The 24,041-nt window shown below is 39.1% G+C and overlaps 1 protein-coding gene across 2 annotated transcripts in view; it reads left to right on the plus strand.

Annotated features, from left to right (window-relative positions):
• Positions 1-24,041, plus strand: part of ARID2 (AT-rich interaction domain 2) — a 147,618-nt gene that overhangs the window by 67,215 nt on the left and 56,362 nt on the right. For both annotated transcript variants that reach the window (XR_011379108.1, XM_051850994.2), the window contains exons 4-6: positions 7,938-8,071; positions 13,992-14,210; positions 18,218-18,285. Coding sequence is in view for 1 of the 2 variants with exons in the window: in XM_051850994.2 (XP_051706954.1) it covers positions 7,938-8,071; positions 13,992-14,210; positions 18,218-18,285 (421 nt within the window). In the remaining variant the exon portion in view is untranslated. The remainder of the gene's footprint in view (positions 1-7,937; positions 8,072-13,991; positions 14,211-18,217; positions 18,286-24,041) is intronic.

Below are 24,041 nucleotides of genomic sequence, written 5' to 3' on the forward strand. Positions count from 1 at the left end.
TTGGGGTGTCGTGGATGTGTGCCCCACTTGGAGGGACACTCTTCTAGATAAGCAAGAGCTGTTCTCAAGTTGCTGTGTGGAGTCTTGAGAAGTGTGTACCTTGGGAGTTTTCTTAGCTTCTTTGATCTGCAAGCGGGTTTAAGGTTTTCGTTACTGGGCAGGCATTTGGCACAGCAGGTAAGATGCCTGTTGGGTGCCTGCATCCCATATTGGAGTGTCTGGGTTCAGTTCCATTTCTGATACCGGCTTCCCGCTTATGCTCGCTCCGGGAGGCAGTGAGTCATGGCTCACACGGTTGGATCCCTGCCATGCATGGGGGTGACCCAAAATGAGTTGCTGCTCCTGACTTCTACCTGACCCCGCTCTTTACTAACATTTGATTCAGTGAACCAACAGATGGGAGATTTTTCTCTGTTTCTCTGCCTCTCAAAAATTTTTAAAAATCAATAAATTTTTTTAACATAAAACTAATACTGGATTTCTGCAATGAAATCTTTGAAATCATGTATATGTGTGTGCATTTCATATCAACAAATTGGTTTTCTCTAATATATGGTAGTAGTCTTGCAATTTTTATGAAATTTACCAGTTTTACTGGATGACCATTTTCAGGTAGTTTCTCCGCCTTTATAATTGGTAGTATTTTACATTAAAGATGAAAATACCTGTTCTTTGTGAGTTTGAAAACTCAGTGTTTTTTTTCTTCCTTTTTTTTTTTTTTTAAAGATTTTAGTTGTTTGTTTGAGAGGTACAGTTACACATAGTAAGAGGGAGAGACAGAAAGATCTTCCATCCATTGGTTCACTCTCCAAATGGCTGCAACAGCTGGAGCTGGGCCGATCTGAAGCCAGGAGCCAGGAGCTTCTTCCAGGTCTCCCATGTGGGTACAGGACCCAAGTGCTTGGGCCACCTTCCACTGCATTCCCAGGCCATAGCAGAAAGCTGGATGGGAAGAGGAGCAGCCAGGACATGAACTGGTGCCCACAGGGGATGCCAGCGCCACAGGCAGAGGATTAACCTACTTGCCACAGCACTGGCCCCCTGTTTTTAAAGATTTATTTTACTTATTTGAAAGAAGAGTTAGAAAGAGACAGAAAAAGAGATGTCTTTCATCATTGGTTCACTCCCCAAATGTCTGCAGCATCTGGGCTGGGCCAGGCTGAAGCTTTAGGAGCCAGGAATTTCTTCTGTTTTCCCACATGGGTGCAGGGGCCCAAGCAGTTGGGCCGTCCTCTACTGCTTTTCCTAGGTCATTAGTGGGAAGCTGGGTAGGAAGTGGGACTGCTGGGACTCAGACCTGCACCTATTTGGCACTGTAGGTGGCAGCTTAACCCTCTGTGCCACCGTGTTGACCCCTGCTTTTATTTGTTTATTTTTATTTATTTTCTTTTTATTTATCTGAAAAGCCGAGTGACTTAAGACACACACACACACACACACAAACATACCTTCCACTTGCTGTTTTGCCTCAAGTGCCCCAAATAGCTCAGGCTGGGCCAGACTAAAGCCAGGAACCAGAATCTGCATCCAGGTCTTCAGCACGCGTGTAGAGGCACAAGCAGTTGAGCCATCCTCTGCTGCCTTCTCGGCCACCCTCGCAGGGAGGTGGATGGGGAGCAGGGCGGTGGGACTTGAACCAGCGCTCTGATATGTGATGCCGGCCCCTCACACAGCTAGTTTTTTGATGTTTAAAAACATTTTTAATTGCAAATTTATATTTACAAAAAAGCCTTATACATGTAAAATTATCTACACCAAAATAAGAAAATATTACCTGCTAATGCTGTTGAAGCCTCTTACATTCCTCACTTCACTGCATCTCTCTACAGAGATTCAACCTTGGGCTTATCTTTCCACACATTTGTATATTTCTAAAAATATCTTCAAAAATTTTTATCTATTCATGACTCTCATGTAAGTGGAATGATAATATATTCTTCTGAAATGATTTTTTAATTGATAGTTATGTCATTTGTGGCTCTCTACATGGGTCCATTGTGGATTTTTAGTGCTGTGTATTAGCTGATTTCATTAATGTGCTGCCATGGTTTTGTCCACACTGTCATTTATGGATATTTGTTATGTTTCCCATTTTTTTCTAGGCTACGTGCCCAAGATTAGAACTGTGGTATCATAGGCTGTGTTCTTTATTTTTTCTTTTTTTCAACATATTTATATGCTTTAGTGCTTTTATTTTCCTATGAAGATTTGGAAACTAATGATCCTGATATATAAATACTTGAACATAAGATGTAGCTGAGAGCATATTTCCTTTACTACTAAATGTGACAACACATTTTGTTCACTTTTCTTGTGTAAGCAATTTGTGATTTTTCTTACTACTTCATTGTCTTTTCCAGTTTTGGGAAAAGTGCATATCAAGAATAGAATTTTCAAATCATTTTAAGTTTTAGATTTTTAATATTTGTTTGCAGTTACCAGTGGCATTTGCTTTCTTTTGTAACAGTTATTTGTGAGACTAAATAATTTCTGTGCTCATCATCAGGCAGTCATAGTATGCATTGTTACTTAACCATTCTTTTTTAAAATTTTCCAGATTTATTGAGGTGTCATTAACAGATGGCATAATTTTAAATAGTACAGTGTGTTGATGTGAGATATGTGTGTGTGCATAAAAGATCAGCATAATCAGGTTAGCTAACACATATGAACAATTCAGTATTATTAACTGCAGTCACTGTGCTGAATATCAGGTCTCCTGATCTTTCTTATTCCTGAGCACTTGTACCCTTGGCCAGAATCTGTGTTTCCCCACCATCCTGCCTTTGGACATCTGTACTCATTTTTTCCTAATCATTCCTTTATTTTATTTTGATTCATTTGTCAATTAGAATACTTATTTGAGTGGTTGTTTTTTTCTGGAAAACTGTTAGTTTATTACTTCTGAGTCTTTACATATCTGAAAATGAATTCCTTGTCTTACCTGAGAAATATGGGCTGGATATGGAATTCTTGTGAAATAACATACTCAAAGCTGTTATTTATTCATTATCTTCTAGCAGTTCATTTTAAAGAAAAGTCAGCAGTTGGTCCATATTTTCTGAGAAACTTTTTTGTGGGAGATGGTAGCTCTAGGAATCCTCTGTCGTTCAAGCATAAATCTTTAATTAAGATGTGCCCATTTTTCCCTTTTGAAATTTTGTCTCGGGACATACACACCCTGATATATATTAAGATTCAGTTAAATTCTTACATATCACTGATTATTGCTTTTATTCCATCTAATCTCTTCTTCAGAAAGACCAGGTTTTAAGTTCCTGTGATTGACTTCCTGTTTATCATATGTGTCTTTGATTTTTTTAAATTAATTAATTTATTTGAAAGGCAGAATTGATGGGGGGGGGGGAGAGTTAGAGTCAGATCTTCCATCTGCTGGTTCACTCCTTACTTGGCTGAAGCAACCATAGCTGGGCCTGTCTGAAGCCAGGAGCTTCTTCTGGGTCTCCTACAATGGTGGCAGGGGCTCAAGTACTTGGGCCATTTTCCACTGCTTTCTCAGGCACATTATCAGGGAGCTGGATCGGAAGTGGGGCAGCTGGGACCCGAACCTACACTCATGGGATGTAGGCTCCACAGGTGGCAGCTTTACCCACTGTGCCACAAGGCCAACCCAATTTTTTTTTAAGATATATTTTATTTATTTCAAAGGCAGGATTAGATTATCTTTAATCTGTTGGTTCACTCCCCAAATGGCAGCAACTGCTGGGGCTGGGCCCAGCTCAAGCCAGGAGCTACATCTGGGTCTCCCATGTGGCTGCAGGGACCCAAGCCCTCGGGCCATGTTCCACTGCTATATCCCAGCCCATTTGCAGGGAGCCACATCAGAAGTGCAGCCTCCCTATTAGATGGCAGGTGTTGCAGGCAGTGGCTTAACCCATTGTGCCATAACACTGGCCCCGTGAGTCTTTGATTTTTGTCCTTTGTTTTCATTTGTCCCTTTCTTTCTCTACAGTTTCTCAGGCTTATCTCCTGTATTATTGATGTGATCTTCTGCCTTGTCAAGTCTGGTTTTTAATTCTATTTTGGGGGAGAAGGGGAACCCTGGCAGGGAAATAGTTTTATCTTTGTGATATCCAAGTCACCATACTTGATATTGTGCTTGGTGTTAAATCTTGAAATTCAAGTTCCATGTCTGTCACATCAGTAGAAGTCTTTGAGGAACCACTTAGTTCAATTCAGCTATTTATAAGCTTTTTTTTCTTTTTCCTGTTGGTTGTCACTGAGTCCCATTTTGAAGCACCTATGCATTTATAGTTCTTTAGACGCTGAGTGGAATCCAGTTGAGCTTGCCCTGTTCTGTGTTTTGCCTAGGTACTCTTTGAGTCTCCACTAGACCACACCCCTCTCCTAAAAAAGTGTTTTGCAGTTGGCCTAGTGTATTCTTTAAGTTGCATTAAATGTGCCAGAAATTCTGAAAGTAATGCTTATATATCTTTATTTTTGCTCCTTAAAGTTCATTTCAGTTTGTGCTTAAGGGCCAAGAGATGAATGTGACTCTTTGCCTTGTCATCTTTTCTTCTAGCCTTTCAGAAGGTTTGTATAGAAATGTTATTTAATTTTTTTCCCTGATCCATCAATAGTCAAGATTTTTCTGGAATGCTAGTTATTGTATTTTATTTTCCAATATTCTATTAAAATATTTAGAGATGGAATTGTATGCTACCTGGGCATTGCTTTAAAACAGGGTAAGGAACTTTTTTTTTCTGCTAAGGGACTTTTGGATATTTAAAACATCATTGGCAGGCTATACAAATTTAACTTAAAGATCAGCCTGCTGTAGATTGGCTGAAGTTTGAGTCTCACCTGTGGTTGCTTTGGTAGGGCAAGCAAAATGATGTCATGGGTCTGATACAGCTGGGAGGCTGGATGTTACCCACCACCCCTACTTTAAATTTAGAGTCTGGTTGTCATCATGATCAGCTGTGGTTAAAGTCAAACAAGACTGACCATGTTGAAATCTACTCATAGGTACTGTTACTAGTTTCAGTACTTCTGCATATGGGTTTGGAATTGTACATCATAGAATCTGGCATGAACTAAATGAATGCCAAGGTGAAGGAAAACAATAGGAAAGTCCTGTCTCCTGAATCTGTTCCTAATGTTACCTAGGGAACCTGGGTTTCAGTGGCTGCTTGGTGAGAGTCAGTGCCAGTTGGATTCTAGTATTTTACCACCAGCTTAAGTATGCATTCTGCTAGGTATATTACTGTAGGAGCTTTCTAAGTATTTGATTAATATATTAATTATATTAATCATAATCATTAATATTTAATTTTAACTATTCAAATTGATGTTATTGACTTTGAGGAGAAAGAAATGTGCAGTCCAGCTCATGTAGTTTAATGAGTTTTACACAGAGTAGATCTGTCAGTATGTAAGCTCAAAGTCATAATAGAGAATTAAATTGGAAGCTTTAGACTTAGAAATGTAACTCTGTATTTTAGCTGTGTTCACGCATCTGTTAATAGTTTTTACTTTTAGAAGTGTTAACTCTTTAAAGAGTAAAAGAAATTGAGAGGGACAGGCGATCAGAGCTGGCTGCCAAAATTATTTTGAGTCTCAGCTGGAGATATTTAGTGATAGCAATGATAGTAACTACAGTCCCTCAAGCTAGGGAATTAGTTTTTTTGTTTTTTTTGTTTTTTTTTTTTTTAAAGATTTATTTATTTGAAAATCAGAGTTACACAGAGAGAGGAGAAGCAGAGAGATAGGTCTTCCATCCACTGGTTCACTCTGCAATTGGCCACAACGGCCAGAGCTGCACCTATCCGAAGCCAGGATCCAGGAGCTTCCTCTGGGTCTCCCACGCAGGTGCAGGGGCCCAAGGAGTTGGGCCATTTTTCCACTGCTATCCCAGGCCATAGCAGAGAGCTGGATTGGATGTGGAGCAGCTGGGACTTCAACGAGTGACCATATGGGATTCTGGCACTACAGGTGGCGGCTTTACCCACTGCACCACAGTGCCGGCCCTGGGAATTAGTTTTTTCAAAAGTCTCAACAATTAGCCTAAATTAAGGATGAGGAATGTCTGGTCTTAATTGGCTTACAGAATCATTTGGTCTGCTCTTGCCAGGGCAACTGTAGGTGAGATTTGAAATTCCATAGATCTGTAGCAGCCTGATTTTTAAGTTAATTTTGTGTGACCTAAAAATTACGTTATAAATATCCAGATGACCCTTAGCAGCATAAAGGTTCCCCACCCCTGGCTAAACCCTAAATTTCTGAATATTGAAATTGTACATAGAATCTGTTGTTGGGAAAGTAATGTTAAAAAGTCACAAGAGACCAAAAGTCATATATTTCTTCAGTCTTGAGAAAATTTGTATTATAAAATGTCTTATGTATATAATATCTACTATTTATTTATTTTTATTTGAAAGGCAGTGTTACAGCAAGAGAAAGGGAGAGACAGAGACACACTGGTTCACATCCCAAATGGCCGCATCGGCCAGGGTATGACCAGAATGAAGCCAGGAGCCAGGAGCTTCTTTCGGCTCTCCCATGTGAGTGCGGGAGACCAAACATTTGGACCATCCTCTACTGCTTTCCCAGGCACATTAGCAGAGCTGGATCGGAAGTGGAACACCTGGAGCTTGAACTGGCACCATATGAGATGCCAGTGTTGGAAGTGGGTCTGTTAATAAATTTAACTTCATATTTGTATGGTTCATTAACGAGCACATTAGGACAGGATGTTAGCACCATGTTCAACATGGTTGAGCAATTGTTTCTCCATTTTAAAATCTTGAGACTTTTATTATAAACAGTAGATGACAGTAGATTGTGAATTTAAAGTTAATTCTGATTAATGCTGAGATCACTGATGTGTCATAAATGCAGTGAAAGAGACAGGAACTATCTTAAAATTGATCAAAATGTATTAGACATGCTACTTTTGAGTGGGAATTTGGTGGCCATATTGCTATTTAAAATGAGCACACTGAGGACAGTGTCTTGGCACATCAGGTTAAGCAGCCATGTGCAATGCCAGTATCCAATAAGGGCACCGGTTCAAGTCCTGACTGCTACACTTCTGATCCAGCTTCCTGCTGATGTGCCTGGGAAAGCAGTGTAAGATGGCCCAGGTGCTTGGGCACCCATGTGGGAGACCCAGAAGAAGCTCTTGGCTTTTCTGGGGATTGTGGCTATCTGGGGAATGAACCAGCAGATGGAAGATCTCTCTCTGTCTCTCCCTCTCTGAATCTCTCTGACTTTCAATAAGTAAATGAATTCTTTACACACACATATATATATATATATATTTTTAAAAATCAGCATACCATTCCAATATCTATCGAGAAATATTCAAACGAGTATACAAATTAAGCCTATGGCAGTATAATTTGTGATAGCAAACAAAACAAAACTGAAAATAGTCTAAATGTATTATTTGATGACTAAATTATTATGTCAATAAAATAAAATACTGTAATTGTTCAGAAAGGGAGTACAGTATGCACTGACAGCTCATCTCTATATTATTAAATTAAAATAACCACAGAAAATTTATGAAGTAGTGCATGAACCTATGGTCATCTCTAATGTATGAGAGGAGAGGGGCTAAGGGTTAAGGAAAGTTCTCCTTTTCACTTGGGTTTTAAGGTTGCTATGTATAATTGAAAAGCAGTCGGTCAGTGTCCTGCTTTTTACTTCCTTTTGTATTCTGTACTTCTGCGTTTTATCTGGCTAGTGGTGTGGTCTTCTGGAAAGCATGACAGCACTTGAGAGCGTTGCGTTCAGCTTGTCTGCATCATTTACTCATAAACTGAGTTCATTGTTCCATTGGGTAAAAGATTTATGGTGTCCTTTTGTTTCTGTTTTGTTTTTAGCTATTTGAGTATCTAGAAAAGAGTTAAATGTGGTTAAAAACATAAGGCAAATCTGTTTTTAAATCTTTTACTGTTTTTCTGTTTCAGTTATCTAGAAAAATATGAGAAAGTTCATCATTTTGGGGAGGATGATGATGAGGTACCACCAGGCAATCCAAAGCCACAGCTTCCTATTGGTGCAATTCCATCTTCCTACAATTACCAGCAACACAGCGTTTCAGGTAACTGTCATTGCACATGAACAGAGCGTGGGTCCACAGCAAACATCACCCAGTGAAGTACCCCTTTACTTTGCACGGAGAGAACACTTGGGCCATTGGAGTAGTGTGCTTTCAAAGACTAACACCTGACTGATACCAGTGCTCTTTCCATCACAGGCTGCTTAAGAATTTTACTTTCAGGGATCTTTAGAGTTACTGTGTGACTTAAAATCATTTATTCTAAGTAGTAACTAAAATGAGAAGAGGAAGGTCATATTAGGATTAGAGATGCCAAGAACTTTCATTCACAATCTGCTTTATTTTTTCTAATTCCTGGGATGTCCAAAGCCATCGTTTTCAGAAGTGTTCCAAGGTACACTATTACTTCCTTCTGTGGTGCCAGGAGGAGGTTTGTTTTTCACTGCAGTCACTCTTACGGTGGTTTTAGAAGACTCCATAGCTGAAAAAGAGCGGAACTCAAATTGTGAAGGCTCCTGTTTGGAGAGCCTGATCAGTTCCCAAGCAGAGCAGACAAGGTTCCAGTTTTGAGTGGCTGTGTGAGTTAGAGCTGTGACAGCCGGGAAATGCCAAGCTTTTTCTTTGATTAGTCACCAGCATTTCACCTGAAAAACAAGAAGGCACTTCTTTTTCAAGATTAGGTTCTTTGTTAGAATTGTTCTAAAGTTTTCTTATTCATTATTGCTCGTGCTAGTCACTTAAGGTAATGCATATTTAAACTATGTCATTTGTTCCACTATCACTAATTGTTAAAGCTTATTTTCAGAATTTATTTTATGTTGAATTTTGACTTGATCTTTCTTCTCCGTTCATTAATGACTGAAGAAGCAGAATCTGCTCTCGCAGTGTGTGCTCTCCAGTGGAAGAGGCGTCACCCAGTGCTTATGTACAATGAGGGCTGAGGGAGTCTGTTGGCTTTCTGCTGTTTGTTTACGAAGAAAGGTTTATTTTGGCCCGCAGTTCTGAAGGTTTACTGTCCAGCATCAGGCAGCCCCCCAGGCCTGGCATCTGGTGAAGATAGTGAATGGACAAGGATCATGTGGCGCGCCATGACCAGAGCCTGAGAGCAGACTTACTCTTGCTGTTTACGTGGTCTCTCCATGTAGAGCCCCACCCCAGCAACCCCAAAGGCCCCGCTCAGGCACGGTTAAATGAATTAAGCTTCCAGCCCTAATCCATTAATCATTGAAATGAGATTTTGGGAACCAAGCCTGTAACACAGGGACTGTTGAGGGACACCCAAACTAATATCCAATATCCAGCCTATGATAAGGATGTAGCAGGGAGTAAACTAAGTCTCCCTTCCAGATCTCCATATAGAAAAGCTTGCTGCTCCGTGTTCCTAAAAGGAGCTGTTGACCGCTACGAAATACAAGGGTGTTATATAGGGTATTCCTACATTCATTCAATAATAGTGTTGTGCCAATGGCCTTTAAGACTATTTGCAACTTTTAACTGTGTGTCATTACATGTATTATTATGGCTTAGAGTCTGCTACCTACTGCTAGAGCTCCCCAAACCAGTACTCTTTTCTCTTAGTTCTTGTTTAAAATTGTTTTTTTTTTTTTTCTGGATATATATCTCCCTCCCCCCCCGCCATTCAAAACTGGTTTATTTAGAGAAAGAAGATGTGAAATACTTTTGGTGTTTCAGAAGCCTGTACTCATCGATAGAGCTGTACAAATTAAAGGAATGGTAGAATTCCTTTCTTACATGCTGTGATACGTCTGGTTTGTTTTAAGGGGACTGTGAACATTATGTAATATATGTATCATGTTTGACAAAGCAAGATTGGTATTCATGGAGAGGAACAGCTGGGAAAAACGGGAACATCAGATTACACTATATCTGGTTCAGTCTGGAAAGAGGTATTAGATCAGGACACCATTTATGAATTCAGAGCTAGTTTTCATTCTAGAAAGAACTGTGGTAGCATCATGATGGTATTCTGAAAATTCATGTGATTATCAATATAAACAGCAAAACCTTCAGTGGTGACTGTTGATGTGCCACTGAGGAAAGCAGAGTAAGCCTCAGTTTCATAGCTTTCAGTGTATGTCCTAAATAATCACCAAATTTAGAAAAGTTTACTTAGACCCTTGAAAAATACCTGTATCTATATTTTTGATCACATACCCTTACTCCCCTTTGGAGGCTTGGATAAATATATTTGGAAAAAAGTATTTTCCCAGAGATAATTGTCTTGTTGATATTAAGAAAAGCTCTTCTACAGAGATGGTATTTTAAGAGGGGGTATAACAAATTACAGTTGGCAGCAGCTCCAGTGCAATTCTGTTGTCACTGTCATAATAGAATGTCCTATGTTGGGAGGATGTAGGCTTAGGTTTTTCAAAAGATGTTGACTTTTTGCTCAGTGACTCTAAAAAGTGGCAAAAAGTGTTGAGCAGATTTTGGGCTTTAGTTTTATTGACCATTGACCTTAATAGACGGTGCTTTTGTTATTTTCATAGCTTTTTGTATTTTTTCTTGCCATAAATACCTAATGCTTTGGTTTCTTCATTTCTGTAGTTTTCCCTTGATACTGATTTGTGTAGTATTATTTCTGCAGAATTATTAAGGACATTTTTGTTCAACATTTAATTTTTTAAAATATATTTGCATTTTCTTTATAGGAAAATAGAAAAGATAAAAGCAGTGAATGACAGCTCATTGAAATTAGTAGAATTCTAGGATTTTAGAGCTAGTCAGGATTTTAGTTATCATTGAAGCCAGCCCATTCTTTTTTTAAAAAAAAAATTTTTTTTTTTTTTTTTTGACAGGCAGAGTGGACAGAGAGAGAGAGAGAAAGGTCTTCCTTTTTGCCGTTGGTTCACCCTCCAATGGCCGCCGTGGCCTGTGCGCTGCTGCCTGCACATCACACTGATCCGAAGGCAGGAGCCAGGTGCTTCTCCTGGTCTCCCATGGGGTGCAGGGCCCAAGCACTTGGGCCATCCTCCACTGCACTCCCGGGCCACAGCAGAGAGCTGGCCTGGAAGAGGGGCAACCGGGACAGAATCCGGCGCCCCGACTGGGACTAGAACCCGGTGTGCCGGCGGCGCAGGCAGAGGATTAGCCTATTGAGCCGCGGCGCCGGCCAGCCCGTTCTTTTTAATATGAGGCCAAACAGCCTTTCCATAGACAATTTTGGTACTTGACTTTGGAAAGGTTTTGTGCAGAAATATTTTTAAAAACTTTTATCAGCAGATTAGAGTAAAAATTTTTCATAAATTAAATATTCTATATTCTAACACATTTGGACTGAGAGTTACTGTCATTATTAACATAAAGAATGTGTTCTAGAATTCTCTTAATGACATAACCCACTGCAGCAACAGTGCTTCCCCTCCTCTGAAGACACAGAGAATTGAATGTTCCACATCGAATTTGTCATCAAGGATTCACTTATGTAAACTTTGAATCAAAAATATTCAATTCCCAATTTCGTTGTCTCCATGTTACGTTACAAATATTTAACAAGCCTGATGAGAACTAAGAGCATCGCATGATTACTTTATTTATTTTATTCTAATAGAAGATATTTTTGGCAAAATCACTCAGATGAGGATGTATTGAAAGAGTGTGTGTATGTGTGTGTGTGAGTATGAAGTGGCAAACAGGAAATCCTGAGACCATACCGAAAATAAACAGACTTTAGGATCAACAGTCATTAAATGCTGGTGCCAGGTTTTCCTCTGTTGGAGAGATTTGTGTGGCAACTGTGTAGAAAATGTAAAGTTAAATTCAGTGGTGTTGGAATGTAGCTTCTTGTCATCAATGCTGTGCAGATAGTAGGTATATCACAATCTGTTCCTATATTCATGCAAGTTGCATTTTTTTTCTGTATGTAGTTTATGTTATAATATTATGAGAAAATCCATTTATCAAGATTATTTTAAAATGAATAGTATATTCTTACTGTTCATCCTAAATATTGTAAATAAAGCTTCCTGGTCATTTATAGCTGCATTGTGCCACTTTCCCAAAATTATGTGGCTGTAGACACATTCCTGGAATGTTTTAGAACTGGAAAAGTGTCTTGAGATAGCTGCACTGGAAAATGAAGCAATTTATTGCCTACCTAGTTTTCTACTGTGGTATGTTGTGACAGTAGATTCATACTTAAATTCCATTTCAAGATGATTTTTTCTTTTTACTTTCTAAAATTCAGACTATTTCTTGTTTTCTTGCCTCTTCCCCTTACACTAGCTTTAGCTTTGTTTGAAAAACATGCTTGGGGTATTTGCCTCAGGACATAGCTGCCAAGGCCTAAACTACCCTGGCTAAAATTAATATTTTTAGAAATGGAACTTTTTTATATGTATGTATTATGGTTCTATACAGTGTTCTCTAAGCCCATCTCCCTTTACCATCAAAGTTTTGTGTTTTAAATTAATTCTCCTACAGGAAATCTTAGTTACTTTGGTTTTGGCAAAGATTTGTTAGGACAAAAGTAAGTATTTGTAGATCAGACTTCATCAAACTTAAGATTTCTTCTCAAAAACACTTAAGAAAATGAAAACACCAGCCAATGCCTGCCTGCCAAAAGAAAATATTTGCAAAACAAATTGGATAAATGACTCGTATTGAGAATATTGAAAGCTGACAGTAGTAAGTGCTGGTAAGGGCAAGGGGCAGCAGGGACTTGTGTGTGCATTGCTGTTAACCGCTGCTTTGACAAACAGTTTTGCAGTTTCATAAAATGTGGAGCATGCACTTACTGTGACCCAGCAATCCCACTTCTAGGAATTTAGCTAAAAGAAATGAAGACATGTATGACCACAGAGTCTTGTGAGTGAATTTTTTTTTCTAAGATTTTATGTATTTGAGAGGTAGGGTTACAGACAGCCAAAGGGAAAGACAGAAAGATCTTCCTTCTGCCGATTGACTCCCGAAATGGCCGCAACTGCCACAGCTGGGCCCATCTGAAGGTAGGATCCAGGAGGCTTCTTCCAGGTGTCCCACATGGGTGCAGGGGCCCAAGCACCTGGGTCATCCTCCACTGCTTTCCCATGCCATAGCAGAGAGCTGATTGGAAGAGGAACAGCAAGGACACAACTGGCGCCCATTTGGGATGCCAGCACCGCAGGCAGAGGATTAACCTACTACACCACAGTAAATGTTTTAGCAGCTGTACTTAACATAAAAACCCAGAATGGAATACATCAAGTGTTTGGGAATCAGCAGATACTGATAGATAGATGAGTGTGGATATGCATTTAAAAAGCATTTGCTAAATGAGAGAGACCAGACACAAAAATTTTGAGGGGACTTCAGAAAGATTGTAGAAAATAGAACCAAGAGATTTATTTTTTGGGTGAAAAATTTTTGAGATCATGAATAGTTTCTCATGATAGGCATTTTTCTACAAATTTTGAAGCCTCCTCAACATACCTGTCAGATTTCACTTTTTTGTCATTTTGAAATAAAGCTATAGGGACTGAATAGAGGGTTGGTGGAGCAGCCAGGTAAGAGATAGGATTAACTATGGAGCCATAAGAAACTTAATTGGCTAATGGAAGAACCATGCACCCTGATTGTAATTGTGGTTCAAGGACTGTATCCATTTCTCAAGACTGAAATGCATGGCTTTTATAATGCTCATCATAGTTTAACACATCGTGTCAAGTCCTTTGAAATGCAAAGTTGAAAGTGCATACTAGGTAAATTAAAATGAGGATACACTAAGTGCCTTTTTATATTTTGATACTTTTCTAAGAATATAATTTTATCTGTAAGTAAACCTAAGATCTTTGTTTAAAAAGTTGAATTCTGAATTTCTAACAAGTTTTTTTTTTTTTGGTCATATTTGTTCATTTTATGGTCAGTTGATTTTGAAAATTCTGCTGCATTCAAAAGGTATTAGCCCTAGGAGTGTGCCATGTTTGATGCATACTTAATAGCATTTTTATTTTGTTATTCTTAGATTATTTGCGTCAAAGTTATGGGTTATCTATGGACTTTAATTCGCCAAAGGATTATAATAAATTGGTGCTCTCACTGCTCTCTGGACTCCCAAATGAAGTGGATTTCGCCATTAATGTGTGTACTCTCCTGTCAAATGAAAGCAAGCACGCCATGCAACTGGAAAAAGACCCTAAGATCATCACTTTATTACTTGCTAATGCGGGGGTGTTTGATGACAGTAAGTGTTAAATTGAAGATGTTCTGTGCTTATTCCAAAGATATTAGTTTTGTGTTTTTATTTTTTTATGATTTTTAAGGAGAAATTTTTTTATCAGTGTAATGTTATTTTTATTTGCTTTTACTGTAGTAAATGCAGTATTTAAGAAAATAAGTGTTTGGATTTTATAAATATTGTATTTATTTGAGAGAGAAAAGGAAAGAAGGGGAAGAGAGGTACAATGAGAGCCCCTATCTGCTGGCCCACTCCCCAAAGCTTGGTTAGGCTGAAGCCAGGATCTAGACTCAATTCTGGTCTACCACATGGGTGGCCGGGACGCAACCCCTTGAGCCATTACTGCTCTCCAGGGTCAGGGTCAAATATCCAACTCTAATTTGGCATGTAGGCATGTCAGCTGACCTCTTTACTGCTAGGCCAAAAGCCTCCTTTTTTTTTTTTTTTTGGCAGTTTGTTTACTTTTTTTGTTTTGTTTTGTTTTTTGTTTGTTTGTTTGTTTGTTTTTTGGACAGGCAGAGTGGATAGAGAGAGAGAAAGGTCTTCCTTTTTCCATTGGTTCACCCCACAATGGCTGCTGCAGCCGGCCGGCACACCGCACTGATCCGAAGCCAGGAGCCAGGAGCTTCTCCTGGTCTCCCATGCAGGTACAGGGCCCAAGCACTTGGGCCATCCTCCACTGCCTTCCCAGGCCAGAGCAGAGAGCTGGCCTGGAAGAGGAGCAACCAGGACAGAATCCGGTGGCCCGACTGGGACTAGAACCCAGTCTGCCGGTGCCGCAGGTGGAGGATTAGCCTATTGAGCAGGCCTGTTTTATTTGAAAGAGTTACAGAGAGAGACAGACAGAGAGATCCATCTTCCATTCAATGGTTTACTTCCCAGGTGGCCACAACAGCCCGGGCTGAGCCAGTAGGTTTTCCAGGTCTCCCACAAGGGAGGCAAGTGTCCAAGCAGTTGGGTCATCTCCACTGCTTTTCCCAGCCAGTTAGCCGAGAGCTGGATTGCAAGTGGAGCAGCTGGGACACAACACCAGTGCACTTTTTTGCAGTTTTCTATCCCTAAATATTTGAATGGCTGTTTAGCCTCCTTTTCAGATTTTAAAGTGAATTTTTTTTTCTTGAAGTTGAGAAATTTGTTACACAGTTCTGATAAAGAAAACTGGGACCTGGGAGAAGTTGTTTTCTGAAGTCTGCCTCTGGTAGTGTCTGGCTGTCATTGTTAAGTAAACATTTTCGCTCCATGCGTCTGAAAAGTAACTTAAAATGACCACATTAAGGTTTATCAACTGTTTCATATCCTCTTTGACTTTTAGGGTTTGCTGTTTTCGCGTATAAGACTCCCTTTTCTCCAACATCACCTCTGATTAAACTTGGGTTACTCTTGACACCACTTTGTTAGTTTTCTAGCTGTAGAAGATGTATTCTGAAATCTTCCTGCTTTAGCTTTTCTTTGTCAAATATTTTGTTAGCTGAATGCTGTTGGTGTAAAATTGTTTCTTGCTTTCCAACCTCCTTCATGCAGGTTGCACTATGACTATTTTTTGGCTGGAAGTATGTGCTACTAAAGCCTAAGCTGTTGATAAATAGTAAAGTATTAGAAACTACACCTGGAGCACAGCAGACACAGCCTGTGCAAGAATGTGTTCTAACAGTGTACCTTGCCGGGACTTTGTATCACTAAATAGCAGACAAGTTTGGTTTCTCTGCCACTTGAGTTGGGTAGGATTCCTTGAAATATGCCATGTACTTAGTTTTCATGAAAACCATCTTGAAATTAGTTTAAACAAAGGCAAAAGCAAGCTCTTACCCTGCCTGAAACTATTCTTAGTACATGGGAAGAAAATTCAAAAAAACCATTATTTCTCAGTTTCTATTGTAGCTTTGCAAATTCAGGTTAGTTGGATTTCTAGTTCACTTTTAGGTTCTGTATTCCTGATATTTTATTTTGATCTTTCGTATGCAGCTTTCAGCATTTCAAGTAGAATGGAGTGGAAATTGTTTAACAGGTTTGAAAATGAAGCTTTTGGAAGGAATATGTATTCTCAAATCACAATCATTTTAGTGAAGTCTTGGCATTGAATAGGATTACATATGAATAACATGAGTTGTGTGTAATTCGACTAGTTTCGATGCATTAGGGCATGACATTTTAAAAACAGTGTATCCTTATGCCTTGCTTGGGCAGTTTTGTGTAAAAGATTAAGTACTTATGCAGTATAGCACCCTTAGTACTTAAGGAAGTGCTGTGCATGGAATGTTACTCCAGTAGTCAAGTCCAGAGGGCATAGGGAGTTTTGGAACTCTATTAAAACTGTGGTTTTACATTATGAAAATATTTTTCTTTGAAGGTTAAGTCTTATATTTTGATTTCGTTAGACTTTTGAGAGGTTTTTATTTATTTTTTAGGGCATGAGATTTTTTTTTAAAGATTTATTTATTTTTTACTTCAGAGTCATAGTTACACATACAGAGGAGAGGCAGAGAGAAAGAGAGGTTTTCCATCCGATGGTTCACTCCCCAGTTGGCCCCAACGACAGGAACTGCACCGATCAGGAGCCAGGAGCCTCCTCCGGGTCTCCCACATGGTTGCAGGGGCCCAAGCACTTGGGCCATCCTCTACTGCTATCCCAGGCCACAGCAGAGAGCTGGATCGGAAGTGGAGCAGCTGGGTCTCCAGCAGGTGTCCATATGGGATGCTGGTGCTTCAAGCCAGGGCATTAACCTGCTGCACCATAGATGATGCTGGCACAGTGGGTGACAGCTTTACCCACTATGGCCCAAAAGTGGCCCAGGGCATGGGGTTTTAATTGAGAGATAAATGTAGATGTAACTTACGTAAAAAGTGTGGAGTGTATGCATATATGGTATGTTTGAAGAAGTGTAATAAAAATTCTTTGTGACAAAATATTTAATTTAATATTTTTTTCCAGTGTTCTTTACTCAATGAAGTTGCTTTGTTTTGTTTTTTAAATGTAAGGTATTTTTCAGGAAAACCAAACTTTGTCTCTCATTAGTGGTGCCTGGGCTTCATTTTTCTGATTTAAGCCACTGCTTCCATGTAAGCTTTGTGTTTTATGAGATGCCCTTTTAGTTCTCTAGTTAAGTTTGACATAATTTGCGCACTTGTTCTTTGCATCCTTTCCTCCCAACCCCAGTATCAATATTGAAATGGTTAGTAAATGTAGTATGTTTAAAATGTTTTGTTCCTTGTCCTTCAACATTTTTTTCTAATAAAAATTTTTGTTCTATTTTAAGTACTGTACAAACTTTATTTTACTGAGTATCAACAAAATATTAGGTAGGTTTTTAGAGCTTGGTAACGTTTTGCACAGCCTTGCCATTTGTGTCATCCTGCTTGTGATCTGGACCGTGACTGACGGTCTGAACTAAGGCCACGCAGAAAGAAAGATGTCAGGACAGGCATGCTTTTCCTGTGTGGGCAAGGGAGGCCACCTGGGGCACAGACAGGGTGAGGAGGAGCACCTTCGGAAAGGATGCTTTGGCTAGAGGAGTTAGAGCAGTTGTTTTATCAGCAACTTTATCAAGAAAAACAGCCTGTAGGCTTGAGAATTTTTCCTCAAGATTTCACTTGTGAGGGTAGAAAGAATGCTTAATCTATAATTCCTGAAGTATAAATTACATGATTACTTCTGAAATTAATATATTGATTTTAAATGATAATGTGGCAGTCTCATAGCAATAGCATCAGTTTGATTTTTAAAATTTTTTTCTTCGCTAATGCCATGTGTTAAAGTAATCATCATTTCTACACTGACTGTATAACTATTATGAAAACGAATTATGTATTTTTAGTTTATAGAGGCACACGTTTTATTTAAATCTTCTAATTTAAAAAATGTATTTCAAAAGAAATTATTATACCTGTCACTTACTATAAAACAATTTCTAGTGCACAAGATAAAATACAGTTTTAGTGTTTTTCAAGTTTATATATTAATGAATTATTTGAAAGAAGGAATTAAATTTTACTGAATATGCTCTTTATTCTTTTAGCTTTAGGATCCTTTTCTACTGTATTTGGAGAAGAATGGAAAGAGAAGACTGATAGAGATTTTGTAAAGGTAATTCACATAAGACGTTGAGCCATGAAGTTAGATGTGGCTGAGCCAGAGGTGGATGCTTGGTTGCTCATTCTATGTCCCCGATGCTGCCATACACTGTTAGCTTAAGCATACTATGTAGCATGCCAATCAGAAATTGTCTTTTCATTGATGAGCAGAAATAAAATTCTTATGAATTGCTGATTATGATAAAGCAATGTTAGTAGCAATAAATATTGAAATGCTCAAATTTCTAACCAAAACTCTGGAGGATATTTCACAAAGTTTTATTTGTTTTTAATATATTCTGAAACTATGCAGTTGGAGAAGAAATGAAGGGTCCAGATCTGTGTATCCTTAAATCTTCAGAAATCAGCACATGTTAATGTAGAGAAAATATCTGAGAGTGTATTTTGGAAAAAAGGTTTAATAGTGAATTTCAAGAAATGAGTTTCAAAAAGACATGAACAGAATGTTTGCCCCCTTACATTTGGCTAACTTTTCTGGCTTTCAGATAACTGTAGGACACTGTTATTTACCATTAGAAGATACAGTTTGTAGGCCTGCGCCGCGGCTCACTAGGCTAATCCTCCCCCTTGCAGCGCTGGCACACCGGGTTCTAGTCCCGGTCGGGGCGCCGGATTCTGTCCCAGTTGCCCCTGTTCCAGTCCAGCTCTCTGCTGTGGCCGGGAGTGCAGTGGAGGATGGCCCAGGTGCTTGGGCCCTGCACCCGCATGGGAGACCAGGATGAGTACCTGGCTCCTGCCATCGGATCAGCGCAGTGCGCCGGCCGCAGCGCACCGGCCACGGCAGCCATTGGAGGGTGAACCAACGGCAAAGGAAGACCTTTCTCTCTGTCTCCCTCTCTCACTGTCCACTCTGCCTGTCAAAAAAAAAAAAAAGAAGATACAGTTTGTCATGTTACTAGTAGTAGAACATGGAGATTACACATTGTTTTGTGACCATATTTTCGTTAAAGCTGATGATACATAAGTAACGTTTAAATTATGTTACTTTGCATTATTGTTATTTCTTCAGCTAACATTTCTGTACTTACCCATTTTGTTTAATATTAGCCCCCTAAACACCATGACATGTAACGTGTTTGGATGCTGTTTGATTTATCATTTAAATATTTAAAGAAACAATTGCAGTTAAAATTTTGATCGTGAGATACCTTGCAAATTTGTATTAAAAGAAACTTGTTTCAAAAAATTGTATGTGAACTAGTACTAAATTTTCCTAGTGTCAATTTACCTAAAGAAACATGAAATTAGGATTTATGTCACACTAGTTGAATATAGGTTAAAATGTAAGTTGCATTCAGTAACTTGTGTTATCAAAAAGCTTTAATGATGTCTTTATATATTAATAGTCTTTAGGTGAAACTGCTAATGATAACATTCTAGTAAGAAATTTGGATTATTTTTCAGCAGTCTATTTTGAGTACTATAAATTGTCTTAAGGAATAACGCATGAAGACATTTTGGTACTTTTACTGTGGACTAGAATGATTTGTTAAATTCTTTGTACATATCAGATGTTTGAATTTTTAGAAAATTCCTATATGTTTGGTTCCTAACTAATATCACTGATAAATTTTTCTTTACTGAAAAAAATAAAATGACACTAAACATCATTGATTTCTATCAAAATAATTTTACATAGTATGCTACGTAAACTTGTTTATGTGAAGAATTAACAGTTAATATGAAATAGATATTAAACAAAGGTTTTTTTATTCTAAAATATTTTTTCATTGTAAAATATTTAAGGCATGTAGAAATCTAAAACATCCCTTTCATAGATTTATACATTATTTTACTGAGCTGCTAATATTTGAGTTACTAGTTAAATAGTCAGGAAAAGACAACAAGGAGTTCATCATTTCATGAAAGTAATGGATGTGCACTGTGGAAAAGTTAGAATATGTTTCCAAAGCCAAAACTTAGAGCTTCCAGTAATTACATCCATCCAGAAATAAATACCATTAATATTTTCATGTACTTTTGTCAGTTTTTTGTAATTATATTGTATTTAAAAGCAAAAATATTTCAACTTAATATGTAACCTGCCTTTTGCATTCACTATAATTTTAACCTTTTCTTCTTATTCTTAACCTCTAATGTTTTAATGATCATTTACTTCATGTGTGATTTATGTAAATATATATGGTATGTTCAGAAACTTTTGCTGTTTCTACTTTTCATTTTTATAAACCGTACTGGGATGAGTATACTTATAACCTAATGTGCAGAGATGAAGTAGTTTTCTTTTCCTTAGGATAAATTTCAAGATACGAACTTTTCGGGTCAGAGTATATTAAATCCTTTTATGTACCACCTTAACTGGATTTCGTAAAGTTACTTTCATGTTACGTGAATTGAAATTTGTACTAAAAAATAGCTAGGTCTTGTGCTACATAAAATATTGAATAAATAATTAAATTGTATGATATTTATCTGATAATATCTGATAAAAAATAACTGGTTAGGCTATCGCCCAGCAGTTAAGACCGTGTTTGTGATACTCATATCCGATATCCCGAGTGCTTGGGTTTGCACTTTTCTGCTGATGCACACCTTGAGAGGTAGCAGGTGACGACTCAAGTAGTTGGGTCCCTGCTACCCACATGGGAGATCTGGATTGAGTTCCAGGCTCTCAACTTTGGCCTGGCCAAACGCTAGATGATTGGGGTTTGAGCCAGAGGATGAGAAAATTCCTTCCTTTTCCCTCTCCTTCTCTGCTTCTCAAATAAATAAAAATTGAGATTAAAATATAATTTAATAGGTTTAAGCCAGTTTATTCCAGAGGGAAAAAATGGCTTGAAATACTCTATTTTACTACCTTATTTTTTCATCAAGAAACTTTTTGTATTTAATTTGATAGAGAGCACCCATCCATGGCTGTGTCTGTTAGATTATTTTGTATATCAGTCTTTTCTTTAATAGATAATTTACTGAGCATTTTCTGAGTGCTAAAATTTTACCAAACACACAAAACAAGGTCCTCACCCTCAGTGAATTTCTAGTCTATTGTAGAAGGGCAGATAATAAAATTAAGCACTATAATTTGAGATTTTTGCTTCTTGAGACTAAAGCAGGATAATGTGTTAGCTGTAGGACACATGTAGCATGTGGGTCCAATAGTTTGAACAACAAAGGCCTCTCTCATGAGGTAGCATCTGATGAGTTCTGGTTGATTTGGTAGATGAGACAGGACCAGTCTTGCAGAGGAATGGGATTGCAGGCACATAAAGTAGCAAATGGAAATACTCTGAGGTAAACACAAACTTCAGTTGTGTAGAAAGCATGCTTGTCTGGCAGGACTGTGGCAAACAGCAGGGAAACACGAGTCTGTTGTGGAGGTACAGATGCAGTGAGCAGAAAAATCTGATTAATGCAGAAAGGCATATTAATCCTATTGTATGTGTTAACTCTAAGCTTCAGGCAGATACATTAAAATTTTTCTTTATTGACTTTGGTAAGACTCCCTTAAGTAAATTTTTAATCAAATATTAACACACTTATAAAAGTAGACCTAGTGTACAGTTGATTCAATGATTGTGATGAACATACCATTGTAATTACTCAGGTACAGAAGCAGCTTTCCTTACCCTGCGGGGCTCCTGCTCTTGCCATCTCTCAGTCACTTCCTTTATCTTCCCTCACGGTCTTCCTTAGTTCGTGCCCCTGCTACCTGTGTCTTTTTGTTTTCTTCTTGTCCCCGCTACATCTGTAGGAACAGTTTGTCTATGTTGCGTTTATTTGTGCTTCATTCATTCCTGCTGCTGTATAGCATCGCAGTCATTGAATGAATACACAGTAGTTTGTTCATTCTGCTTTAGTTGTGGAAAGCAATAATGATTGTGTTAGCTGCAGCTTGGAAAACAACAATTTTGGTATTAACAGTTTTATCCTTGTATTTTGATAAATATGCGTATGCATTTCAGTTGGGTAGTAGATGTAGAAGTGGTAAGTGCTAAGTTATCGGGTTTGTGTATTTTTACTGTATTCAGCTTTTTTTTTTTTTTAAAGATTTATTTATTTATTTGAAAGGCTGAGTTACAGAGAGAGGTAGGGACAAGAGGTAGAGATCATCCATCTGCTGATTTATTCCCCAGATGGCCTCAACAGCAAGGGCTGAGACAGGTCAATGCCAGGAGCCAAGAGCTTCCTACAAGTCTCCTATGTGGGTGGAGGGGCCCAAGCACTTGGGCAATCTTCGAGTTCTTTACCCAGGCCGGTAGCAGGTAGTACATTGGAAATAGAGCAGCGGGAGGTGAACCTGCACCCTGTGGGATGCTGACAGCACAGGTGGCAGCTTTACCCACCAGGCCACAATGGCAGCCCCATATATTCAGCTTTACCAGATGTCAGCAAACAGCTGCAAAGTGTTGCTCTGTGCTTGCTGTGTGCTTACTCTCCCTATGGCAGTATATCACAGTTCCAGTTACTCATTACTGCCAGTATTGGGTATTGTTGGTCTCTTTCATTGTAATAGTTCCAGTAGATAGTGTTATTGACTCTTGCTTTTAATTTCCATTTTTTTTCCAAATTACTGCTTGTTCTTCTGACTGAGAACACCATGCAGATATACGGGCCTTTGATTAAAGTATCCAAAAATACAAAGCCAGAATATTTATATTAAGAAAAAAAAGTTTAAAAAAAATGGACAAGATTGGCCAGTGCCACGGCTCAATAGGCTAATCCTCTGCCTGCAGCACCGGCACCCCGGGTTCTAGTCCCAGTAGGGGCACTGGATTCTGTCGCAGTTGCTCCTCTTCCAGTCCAGCTCTCTGCTTTGGCCCGGGAGGGCAGTGGAGGATGGCTCAAGTGCTTGGGCCCTTTACCCGCATGGGAGACCAGGAGAGGCACCTGGCTCCTGGCTTCGGCTCAGCTCAGTGCGCCAGCCACAGCATGCCAGCTGCAGTGGCCATTGGAGGGTGAACCAACAGCAAAAAAGGAAGACCTTTCTTTCTGTTTCTCTCTCTCTCACTGTCCATTCTGCCTGTCAAAAAAAAAAAAAAAAAAAAAAAAGTTTTTAAAAAATTGCCAAGATTGTCTTTCGCCCATAGTTAATGCACTTGGCATCCTGTAGAAAGGAACCCAAGGTGCAATTATCCAAGGGAGCAAATAACTAAAATGCCTTGGCCCAGAGTGGGGTGAGAGTGAGCGTAGGAGCAGCAGGTCTTTGGCTGTTGTCCTAACCACACTTTTTGCCAGTCATCAGAACCCATTGCTCAGGAAGAATAGGGTTATGAGGAAACACCGCCTTGCTCCTGAGAGTTCCCTCCCCCAGAGTGCAGGGTTCTGGGTTGGGTCCATTGATCTGGTCCCACAACCAGTGTGCTCTCCCTGGCGAGGGAAATGCTATTTCTTATCCTGACTTGAAAGGAAAACACTTCCCACCCAGCTACTTTATAACGTTGGAGCCTCTAGTGGAGCGTGTGTGTTACAGAGTGATGTCCTCCAGGACCTCCCTTGCTTTTTGGATCAAGCGTGGTTGCAATTCTATGACCTCATTCCTTAGTCCCAGCAAGAGGGAGAAAGGGATGTTGTGAACACGATTTGTTCTTTTTTAGGTCTCTTGGTTTTAGGTTTCATTTTTTTTAATGATTTATTTATTTGAAAGTCAGAGCTACAGAGAGAGACAGATACCTGGGTGGGAAAGGTGGTGGGATAGGGGGCAGGGAGGAGGAGGGGTAGGATCTACGTCCACTGCTTAATTCCCCACATAGCTGCAACAGCCAGGCCAAAGCCAGGAGCCAGGAGCTT

This window comes from Oryctolagus cuniculus, chromosome 9 (genome assembly GCF_964237555.1).
Source record: "Oryctolagus cuniculus chromosome 9, mOryCun1.1, whole genome shotgun sequence".
NCBI classification, from domain to species: domain Eukaryota; kingdom Metazoa; phylum Chordata; class Mammalia; order Lagomorpha; family Leporidae; genus Oryctolagus; species Oryctolagus cuniculus.